The 12,224-nt window shown below is 34.4% G+C and overlaps 1 protein-coding gene across 1 annotated transcript; it reads right to left on the bottom strand.

Annotated features, from left to right (window-relative positions):
* Positions 1-870: 870 nt before the first annotated feature.
* Positions 871-4,389, bottom strand: LOC115700465 (receptor-like protein kinase HSL1). Its single transcript, XM_030628005.2, has 2 exons — positions 1,610-4,389; positions 871-1,491 (listed from the first exon to the last, which is right to left on the bottom strand). Exons 1-2 carry the CDS (start codon positions 4,281-4,283, stop codon positions 1,121-1,123), a joined length of 3,045 nt encoding a protein of 1,014 aa, XP_030483865.2. The 5' UTR covers positions 4,284-4,389; the 3' UTR covers positions 871-1,120.
* Between the last annotated feature and the right edge of the window lie 7,835 nt (positions 4,390-12,224).

Here is a 12,224-nt window from a genome sequence, read left to right on the forward strand (position 1 = left end):
TTAATTTTATAACTATAAATAATAATAGGAGTTTTTTTATTTTTACACTTTAAAATAGTTTTTTTTTTTTTTTTTACGGAATTCTACATAGAAATTTTTATTGCAACTAGCGAAGCAACTTAAATCGCGACCAAAAATTGTATAGCAACCTACATATAAACCACCAAAAAAACCACTTTAAAAATCCAAACTGTAAATTTAAAAAAATAAAAAATAATAATATATGAAATAAGTCAATAATAATATAGAAGCATAAAAAAAATATAATTATATGTAAGAAATTAACAAAAAGAAAAACAGAAGAAGAAGATGCCGTGTGCTAAAGTGCCACAGCCGCCGTTCACTGTTGCATTCACGGCAATACAGTGTCAACTATAGTCTCCTTGGAGCAGAAGTCAGCACCGAATCCAACTTATACTAAATTTAAGCTCTTTCCATGGAGAATTCTTTACAGTTTGGTACTTACTTACCAGTTACCACCACCTCCTTTTTGTGTCAAAATCGGTACTTGACAAGTTCAGTCAATGGTTTTGGTCCCTAATGTCACATGAACACATGGCTGCTGTTTTTTGGTCCATCCACAAGGAGATAAGTGCTTCATTCACCATTAATGAAATGGAGCCATGGGAGGTCAAGCCAACTTAACCACCTCATTAAAGACAAGCAAAACACTGTCACTGTCGTAATGCCCCACATCTCCCTATGTCATTTGGACCCTCATCTTTCTTTGCACTGGTTTTACTGTATAATTGCAGATACAGGAAGACAAATAAAAGAAAAGATCACAAAATGGGGACACTATCTCGGATTTAAAAATTAAAAAAAAAAGGATCATTCTAAGTTTCACCAACTACATGTGTAAAACAGCTGTTTTTAATGCAGATTTTTTTTATCTCATATTTGGACAATTTTCTTAAAATTGCATTGTTACAAATTTCCTAAATAAAAAAAATGGAAAATCACCACCTAGAATGGCGCATCCCTTAATAATTTACTATCTAGTGTAGAGATCCAAACCCCCACTTGGACTATAATTCTGAAGTGGACCCCTCTCATTAAATTTCTACTACAGTACAAGAGTACATGAATCATATACTATGCTACCTTGGATCTGAGTAATTTACATCGAAGTAGCAGCAAGGGAAAAGATACCATCTTTCCCACCAGATTTGGATTTGTTTCCTGAACTTGCTTCTTGCAGCATGCTCACCACTATTCGCATTGATGGCCGAGTAAGCGGATGTGGGTTGATGCAGAGAAGAGCAATGTGGAGTACTCTGCTAATTTCTTCCTTGTGAGTTATGACATCAAGTCTGGAATCAATTACTTGGTCTGATCCATTTTGTTCCATAGTAGCGCAGACCCATTTAACCAAATCTTTGTCTCCGTATTCTGAATCAACTGGGAGTCTACCAGTCAATAGCTCTAGTAACACCACTCCAAAGCTATAAATGTCGCTCTTTTCATTCACTCGAAGTGTATAACCATATTCTGTTTTCGTCAATTGAAACAACACAAATAAAAATGAATCAATGAACACTTAAGATTTTACCAAATGTTAACAAAGAACTGTGTACCAAAAATGAGTTACAAGTGAGTAAGAACAGACCTGGTGCGATATAACCACAAGACCCTGCAATAATAGACATAGAAAGAACATCTTTACTGACTCCGCCTACAATTTTAGCCACCCCAAAATCAGCAACTTTGGCTCCAAAATTTTCATCCAACAATATGTTGTTGGATTTTACATCTCTATGAACAATTGGAGGTACACAATCGTGATGCAAGTAAGAAAGCCCCTCAGCTGAATCTAGAGCTATCTTGTACCTTGTTGGCCAATCCAACATGCCTCCTTTACTACTATGGAGTAAATCCCCCAAGCTTCCATTAGGCATGTATTCATAAACCAGAAGTTTGCAATAATCAGAGCTGCAGCAACACCACAGCCTGACAATATTCTTGTGCCTAATCTTTCCAAGTGTTTCAACTTCTGCTTCGAATTCATCTTTCTCCCGCACAACAGGACAAGTGTCATCTTTCTTTACTCCTCCCCAAAGCTTCTTTACTGCAACTTTCTCACCGTTGCCAAGCACCACTTTGTAGACTTTTCCTGAAGCTCCACTTCCTATCACATTGTCCTCGTTTAGGCAGTCGACTACATCAAACTCATTGAAACTAAGTTTATGGAAAGACCTCCATATGGCTGTAGTGATTGTTTCAGTGTTCTTCTTATAGGACATGTACTTCCAATAGAACCCAAAAAGTCCAACAAGAAAAACAATGGCTGCAAGAATGAAGATTGAACGTAAAATCCAAAGGTATTTCATCTTGTTACTTGTAACGGCCCGAGAACAAAGATCAGGGATGTCACCACACAAGCCTGGATTGCCCAAAAAACTACTTTTGTAATTTTCATTTGCATAAAGAGGAGGAAGCGCACCAGAAAGCTTATTGTTCGACAAGTTTAGCATATTAAGCTTTAAATTCTGCAACTCGGATGGGATTTTCCCAGAGAGAAGATTTCCAGAAAGATCAAGATAGTTAAGACCAAACACACTCCCAATCTCACTTGGGATTTGACCAGATAGCTTATTGTTAGCTAAACTAAGCTCATTCAGCTTCTTCATAGAATCAATTCCGACCGGAATCTGCCCAGATAGTTGGTTGTTACTAAGATCAAGCCTTCCCAATTGGCTCAACTTAGTCAAACTCGCCGGAATGGAACCCGATAGCACATTATGGCTACAAGATAATTCAACAAGGCTGTCCAGTGAAGCGAGCTCATTAGGCAAGGCCCCAGAAAACTTGTTTCGAGATATTAACAAAAGTGAAATGTTACGTGCACCAGAAATTTTGCTAGATATGGGACCAGAAAGTGAATTATGAGCAAGGTCAAGCAAGGAGACACGGGGGAGACCCCAGAATTGAGCAGGAACAATACCTGAAAGATTGTTGTGCTTCATTCTCACTCTGCTCAAGGACTGGCATTTTCCAAGGCTCGGTGGAATTTTCCCGGAAAATGAATTGTATATAATAATAAGGTCTTCCAGTACACCCTTCACGCACAAGCTTTCTGGGATTTCTCCACTAAACCCATTGTACGAAACATCGAGCCTCTGCAACGGCGAGTTCTTCCCGAGTTGACTGGGCAACTTGCCGCTGAGTTTGTTGTTGAATAATTTGAGTTCGTATAAGTTTGGAGACTCAGCTATACTCTCTGGTAGTGTCCCTTCAAGCCGATTATCAAACAAATTCAGCGACTCTAGTTGCAAACCGCAAAGCTCATTCGGAATCGTACCAGTCAGTTGGTTCATGGACACGTCGAATCTTCGCAGGGTCTTCAATGTCGACATTCCCGGAGGTAACTCACCGGAAATAGAATTGTTGTAAAGCTCAATCTGTTCTATACTTCGTAGGTCTGTAATTGAACTAGGAATAGCTCCGCTGAGTCTGTTCATGGAAATGTCAAGGTTCTTGAGCCGCGTCAGCAGGCCCAAACTCGCCGGAATCTGTCCCACGAGGTTACAACCACTGAGCCATAAGCTCTCAAGACTAGTCAGGTTACCAAACTCACTCGGTATCCGACTCGGCGAGAACGGATTATAAGCGAGAAAAAGCTCTCTGAGACTAGAAATGTTACCAAGAGAACTGGGTATAACTCCGTCAAGAAGATTTCCGGAGAGAATAAGCGATTCAAGTTTCTGAAACTGACCAAAGCTTGCCGGAATTCCACCAGTGAAGTTGTTTCCAGTAAGGTCCAGTTGCCGGAGGTTAGCGATTTTGGAAATACTTCCGGGAATGGGACCCACGAGGAGGTTCTGAGAGAGAACGAGGGTCTGGAGATTCCGGCAGTCGGAGATAGTGTTCGGCAGAGAGGAGTTGATAGAGTTATTAGAGAGAATAATGGAAGAGAGAGACTGGAGGCGACAAAGGAAAACAGGGAAAGGTCCGGCAAGCTGAGAACTCCGAAGTTCGATGGAGATAACTCGACGAGTTGAGTTTTCACAGGTGACACCGAACCAGTTGCAAGGATCATCGTCCCGGTCATTCCAGGAGGAGAGGGACTGAGTTGGATCGGAAAGGCCACGTTTGACTCGGAGGAGGTAGAGTCCCTCTTGGTTTAGAGAGAGAGTCAAAGGAGGAGAGAGAAAGAGAAGGAAGAAAAGTAAGGTGAGCACCATTTTAGAAGAATGGAGGGAAAATGAGTTGAGTTTTGGAGGTGAAGACGAAGAAGAATAATAATAAAAAAGTAGCAACTTTGAGTGTGAAAGTTTGGACATTTGAAGCAGAAGAAGGTGGGCCCTGCAAATTTAATATTAAATTGTTGGAAATGTAAGATTTTATTTTATTTTTTCCAAGAAAAGGGAATGAAATAATAATTTTGGAATTTGAAATAGAAAACAAGAAGAATGTGAAGATGAGAGTAATTAATTCGTTAATTATTATTTTTTTTTTAAACGGATTAATTCGTCAGTTAAAAGAAAGCAAATCATTAAAATTAGTCAATAATTAAAATGAAACTGTACACACTACACAAAAAGACGAAACCGTGACAGAGACAGAAGAAAGAAGTAGTATATAGTTATGTTTTTCTATTTCTTTTTTCTTTTTGAAAAAAAAAAAACCTATTTTTATATGTTTGTTACGTTAAAAAAAGTAAATGAAAAGAAAGACTAGATGGTCAAACAACTAACTTCAACTTTGTTTTTTCGTTATTGTTTTTATTGGTTCTTTTAACAAATTGAGTCACAAAAGGAGTTTAATATAATTAGATTTCATTGGGAGTTGCAAGTTTTAATTAATCAGCTATGAGGGGCTAACCGAATATTTGAGAATATAGGAATTATGGTTATTGATATTTTTTTTTATTATTATCTTTCTTTATTTTTGAAGAATGATTGTTGATAGTTAATAAAAATATAATAATGGGATATTCCTTACGAAGCTATTGAAGATTGTATTAATTTGTTTTCTCTTCCTTCCAAAGAAACCGGAAGCAATCGAAAAAAAAATGCAAGATGGGATATTTGTTATTAAACCATAAATTAAACAAAGAATCATGTTATACATAATATTAATTGTGTGATTTATTCATGTTTAATTTAGTCAACAAATTTGGTCAAAATTTGGTATTTAAAGAAATTTACCATTGCTCCTTAGCTATTGTTAAGTTCAAAAGTTAAGGCTACCTTTTTCAAGATAAGTCACCTAGGAAAACAACAAATAAGGTGTGTTTATTTATTATAAATTCAAATACCAAATACGTATCAACATATAAATACAAAATTATCAACACTGACCGGAATTGTTGACTAAGTTAATATCATTAAATAAATTTGGAAATTGCAATTTTAACAAGATGATATTATTGGTCTTATAAGTTAATTAACTAACTTAATAATATACTCCTGAGTGCTGACAAAAAAAAAATAATACCTGTATATTGTTTAAGATGAATGATTGGGACAGTTAAATTGTTATTTGAATTTGTATTTATTATTAAGTTTAAAAATGAAAAAAAAAAAAAAATCTAATATAAAAATAGAGATATTGTTAGAAATAATGAATAGAGAAAAGAAATTAAGTAAGCATGCTTGGGAATTGAACCCGCATCCAGGCCAGTCCTGTGCATAGGCGGGCTAGGCCTGTGCCTAGGACCCACCCAGCTTAAGGGCCCAAAAATTTTTTTTCCTCTTTTAAAATTATACATTTTTTTTATTGATTTTGAAAAATACTACATTTTTTCTAACATAAAGGCCCAAAAAAAATTTTTCCTGTGGCCCACTTTGTTTCAAGGTCGGCCCTGCCCGCATCGTTAGCTTGGAAGGCTAAAAGTTGTAGTCGACGTTGATTCATCAGTTTTAATTTAACATCTCTAATTCAAAACTGAACGTGAAACTTTGATTTCATTCGATTCTTTATATTTCTTACACAAAATAACTTACAATTAAAAATGATACGGTCTCATTTAAAAATATGAATTGCTAATATTTATTATACATTTATCTGAATAATAAATAATATAATTTAAGTGTGTATCTAACATTATAAATATTATTTATTTTACTTTGTATGTAATAAATTATTGAATATAGTATGGTATTAAATAATACTAATACAATATAATGCAGCTTATGACTTAAAAGTATACCTTCGTATTTTAGTAAAAAAAAAATTCTTTAACCAAAATAGCTCTAATTCACTTAGATTCAAATATATTAATATTTTTTTTAGTGAAACCTAATACTAATTATAGAATAAAAAAATATATATTTATTTAGTATCTTAGTTTTAATTAAAAAAATTACAAATATATTTTTATTTAATTTAACCAAAAAAAAAATATAGAAATACTTGGACTATACTATCAAATGTTTTCTGATTTTGTTTTAGTTTATTCCTCCTGAACTATTTAGATTGTTGTATTTAAGGATTTGTAACTAATTTCATTCATTTTTGGTAATGTGTCGATTGTCCTTATACTAAATTGTACCCCTTGAACTTTGATACTACTACATCATGCCCTGGAATTTTAACATGTAACAAATTGTGCTCTTAAATTTTCATCCACGTCAGATTTCTTTTAGTAAAATTAGACAAAAGTTCTTAAATCCAACGATCTCAATAGTTTGAGGATAATTTTTAGCGACTTAAAAAGTTCATGAGCCATGATTTGGTACATATTAAAGTTTAGAGAGCAAAAATCTAAACTAGCCTAATATATAATTCTTTATAAAATTTCAAAAGGAAGAAAAAAAAATAATAAGGATTATAGTGAATTAATGATATGTTAATGTGTTTCACTTTATTATTTATTATTGAATTTTCATTAATATTATGAGTAAAAAATTCAAATAACCGTTTGCGAAGCGCAGCATGTTTCCTAATTGATAATTAAACGGGCTATAAATATTTTGTTATTTGCATGCTCTTGAATTTGGCTTACATCGCATTGATTTGGTGTATTGATGTTTCTAATTCTAACTATGTATTATTACATGGAAAACACCAAAAGATGTCATCAGCATATGATTAGTTAGTGAATCTTAATTAATACAAATACAATGCTGCTTGCATCATTGCTTTACTTAAGAATGTCAAAAGAGGTCCCATAATACATGTACAGTTAACTTACTCAACATTTTACTTCCCAAATGCATCCAAATTAATTAAAAGCAAATGTAGTGTATTGCTCATCTCAAGCAAGCATATGGACCCCCCAACTACACTATAGTCTATACATAAATAAAAGAAATATATAAATATAAATATATATATTATATTATATTAATAAATAAATAAAAAAAGTACTGTAAAACGGTGAAAGACCCACTATCGTCCTGGTTCCAGAGTCCTCTTACAGTCTTTATTTATGTTGAAAGTATGGTGGTGGAGACTGCAGAGCCCGGCCAAAAGGACCAGCAGCAATCCCTTTCCAAGGATTTTTTAAAAATAAAATCCCGACTTTTGTTCCCCATTGACCACCTCCTATATAGCCACATTGACCAACTACTACATTTTTCTGGAGTGCTATTATTAATTACTACTTCTTAGTAAATCTCCCAGCGTTTGAAAATACACCATGGAATATTTTTTTTCGTAACAATATTTATAATATTATCTTTATAATTTTTTAAAAACTAATAGTTTATAGTGCTGAAAATAGATTTGAAGTTTTTTGTACACGCTTGGTAAATTGAAATATCAAATTAAAATTCTGTTTTCGATAATGTAAACTATTCAAAATTTTCAAAAATAATTTACAGAGATGATATTGTAACTATAACGAATACCGCTATAAAAAAAAAAATTCCAACAAGTGATTTTGGACGTGAAGGTTGAATAAAAAGTTGTAATTATCACCCCTCCTACACTTTTATACTCACCCTAAATGATTAGTTATTTGTTAATCAACTATTAGGTGACGTTTAATTTACTGAAATGTAATTGTAATGATAATAAAAATAATAATAGAATGTAATGGTAATAGTAATGATGTTTGGTTTATTTTGTAATGAACATTATAATTAATTTCTTTTATTTGATTTGGGATAAAAATAAAATTAAATAATTAAGTAATATATTGACAAAAATATTCTCAATTTATTTATTGTCAACGTAGAGAAATAGAGCAAGGCAAAGAGAGAAAGAGAGTTTCAGCAAAAGCTTAATATTATTGATATTATAAATCCTTTATATAGAGAATACAGAGGATACATTAACCAAGAAAATAACTACCTTAACTAACAAACATAATTAACTAATTCTATCCAAAACAGAAATAACAGCCATTAGTTAATATTATTTACATCCCCTTCAAACGAAAAGGGATATTAGCCATTTTGAGTTTGAATTTAAGGTAGATGAATCGGTCTTTAGACAGAGGCTTTGTAAGCAGGTCAGCCACTTGATCAACACTTGGAACAAAACGTACTGAAAGTTGTTTGGCCAAAATTTGATCCCTAACAAAATACAAATCGATCTCAATATGTTTTGATCGAGCATGAAAAATAGAATTTGCTGCAAAAGTCGTAGCACTCTGATTGTCGACTTAAATAATAGGGCATTGTGAAAGAGTGATCTTCAGTTCAGAAAGTAATGAGACAATCCACTTTAATTCAGCAGTTGTGTTGGCTAGTGCACGAAACTCACTTTTAGTGCTTGATCTAGCAACAACCTGTTGCTTCTTAGAGAGCAGCTGATGAGAGCGTCTGTCATCAATACAGCTGGCCCAATCAGCATCGGAGTAACTTTCTAGTGTCAATGAAGTTGCTGGTTTGATCAACAAACCCTCTGAAGTGGTGCCTTTGAGATATCTTAGCAACCGTTTACAGGCTTCCCAATGTGAGATTGTTGGAGCTTTCAAAAATTGGCTAAGTTTGTTGATTGCAAAAGCAACATCAAGTCTAGTAAGACTGAGATATTGTAGTGCCCCGATTGTAATCCTGTATAATGTTGAATCATCAAATAATTCTCTATCATTGAGAGATAGTTTGAAAGTGCTTCTCAGAGGAGTAGAACAAGTTTTGACACCTTTCATGTGAACCTTGAGTAAGAGATCTGTTATATACTTTGTTTGTGACAGAAGCATGCCATGATTTGTCTCGATGTATTTCTACTCCAAGAAAGTAATGTACTTCACTAATGTGAGCTTGGATTTAAGAAGTAAATCTCAGCTTCATCGAGATGACGAGCCTCGAATCCTAAAGAGTTATGGTTGCAAGCCATAAGTCTCAAAGGGTTGAAACACGTGATTTTCACGTGTGCATGTGATCCGTTTAACAATGTGATTTTCACGTGATGTTCAGTGCAAACGGCAGGATGCCGTTTAACCATTCTCATATATATTGGCACGTTCTCATAATATACTTTCGATTGGCCTATACCCTACTATTGTACCCAATTTTCAATCATATTTTCACCTACTGTTACACTATTTATGATTTTCAACAATCTTCAATTATTTCTTTTTAACGACAAATTTGAAAGTAATTAGTCAAATGTTTAGACGTTAATTTCCTCGTATCACATGCATGTATCTCGTTTAGTTAAAAACAAAATAGGGTACTATCGACTTTTTGCGATGAGATGATTTGTGAATTGTGAAAGGTAAACTTTATTCTTATCTATGTTTTATTTAACGATCTAATTTTATTAAACTTGGAACTATCACAAAATGTTGGTGGTAGATGCATTAATTGGTCAAGCTTTTACAATTAATTAGCCAAAAACAATAATTAATTGATTTATATGAACAGTCAAACAAATATTCATGATAAAATGATATACGTATCACTAGTTGGTGGCCTAATTAATCGTAAAGTTAAAGACAACCCTATTCAAAACGGCACTGGTCATGAACTAAAATCTATTCTAATGTCATACATAACGTAACTATATGTAAACAGTGTGCACCGTTTATTACATATAACACCAAAATGACATGTCGTTTTTGGGTCAAGGGATTCAAATTAAGCAAGTGCGTTTCAACAAATTTCTATTGAAAAGTGAACACAACACAATACACCATATATCTCTTTTATTTAGAGCATGGAATTTAATTAAAGTATGATAAATCCTATCAATGGACCAATTTGTGTATCCAATAATTGACAGCATGCAATTAAATCATATTTCCAAGGTTGTTGCTTTTGATCTTGACCATCTTTGTAATTATTATTATTATTATGGGGCCAATGCATGCATGATGAAGAAGCCAAATAGTGTTTGATTAATTTTAAATAACGTACGATTTTCATGACACGGTAAAACTTTTAATTAGAAAGGAGTTAATTGTCAAAGGAACCTAAGCTTCTGTTAATTCAATTACTGTTAGTTATTTTTGTTGCGCTCTTTTAGGACTGTTGTAACTAACTTTTGTTAGTCTTTTCTCTCTGCACTTTACTCATCTCTCTGTATATAAGGAACTTTGTCTCTTTTCCTGGATCAATGAAAAACACTTCATCTTTTACCTTTGTCTCATCTTTCTCTTCTTCTTTCTTTTGTTTGAGCATTAACATGGTATATCAGAGCTTCACTTGTTCTTTCACGGAGCATTCATCAGCAATCAACAATGGAGCCTCGTCAAATCCCCCAGGTATCTCTCAACAATTCAATTTACCAAAAACTAACCTAGTTTCCTTCTCTCATTCTCTCTCTGTGCGATTGGATGAGTTTAACTACCTACCATGGAAGTACCAAGTTCTGGCAGCAATCAAAGGTAGTCGCCTGCAACGATTTCTTGAACCGAATCAAGCGCTACTTCAATTCATCACAGTTGAAGATCAAACTGCAAACACAGTCAATCCTGAGTATGAGGACTGGGAGCAACAAGATAATATCCTCGTGTCTTGGCTTCTCTCTTCGATGTCTGAAAAGGTACTCACAAGAATGGTTGGATCGGATTCTGCAGCTCAGATCTGGATTAATCTTTGTGAATACTATACTTCCCTCAATCGAGCCAAGATCGGACAATACAAGACTCTGCTGAGGAATACAAAAATGCAAGCTTCTCTCAATGACTATCTGCTCAAAATAAAAAGTGTTATTGACACTTTAGCCTCAATCGGTCATCCTACATCTGCACACGATCATATTGAGGCCATTTTTAATGGTCTCCCTACTGAGTACAATGTGTTCATCACCTCAGTCAATACAAGAACTGATCCTTATAGTGTTGCAGAAATAGAGGCTCTACCACAGTGTCAGCTCTGCCACAAGCTCAAACACACAGTTCAACAATGCTTTTACGGGTTCGATAAGTCTTTCACTGGGCCAGAGTCATTTCAGAACATTCAAGGCAACCACAGTGCTAATATTGTTGAGATCCAAGCCTATTATGCAACTCATGAAATTGTAAATGACCTTGATTGGTACCCGGACTCAGGTGCCACAAATCATCTCACCCCTAATGAGCTAAATCTCAACACTAGCAATACCTATCTTGGTGAACAACAAGTGCACTGGGCAATGGAACAGGTTTAAAAATTCTTAACACTGGTCAATCTTCATTCATTTCCCCCTTTCATTCTCAACATTTGTTTTTAAACAATTTATTACATGTGCCAACCATTACTAAAAACCTTCTTAGTGTCTCTCAATTTTCTCAAGACAAAGGTGTTTTTTTTGAATTTCACCCATTTCATTGTGTTGTGAAAGATCATGTTTCTTTGAGGACTTTACTTGTTGGGAAGCTTGAAAATGGCTTGTACAAGTTTGACTCTCACCAGCTCAATCTTCTCAACTCTCATAACAAGCAACCCTCCCCTTCTCCACCTTCTAGTTCCAAGACTCCAGTTGCCTTTACTCATTGTAATTCAAGCAGTTTATCTGATGTACATGATTCCTTTCCCTTATGGCATAAAAGACTTGGACACCCTCACTATAGGACTGTCCAACATGTACTCACTGCTTCTAATATCAAAACCAGCAATAAAAACAATGATTTCTCTAAACTGTGTTCTGCTTGTTGTCTTGGAAAACACCACAAACTTCCTTTCCCCACATCCACCACTGTCTACACTACACCATTGCAACTTCTACACTCTGATTTGTGGGGTCCTGCCCCAATTAATTCTGCTTCTGGTTATAGATATTACATCAATTTTGTAGATGCTTTTTCTAGGCACACTTGGATTTACATGTTGAGAACAAAAAATGGGGCACTTAACACCTTCATCACATTCAAAACTCAAGTTGAACTTCAACTTGGGTTACCCATC

This window comes from Cannabis sativa, chromosome 8 (genome assembly GCF_029168945.1).
Source record: "Cannabis sativa cultivar Pink pepper isolate KNU-18-1 chromosome 8, ASM2916894v1, whole genome shotgun sequence".
NCBI classification, from domain to species: Eukaryota; Viridiplantae; Streptophyta; class Magnoliopsida; order Rosales; family Cannabaceae; genus Cannabis; species Cannabis sativa.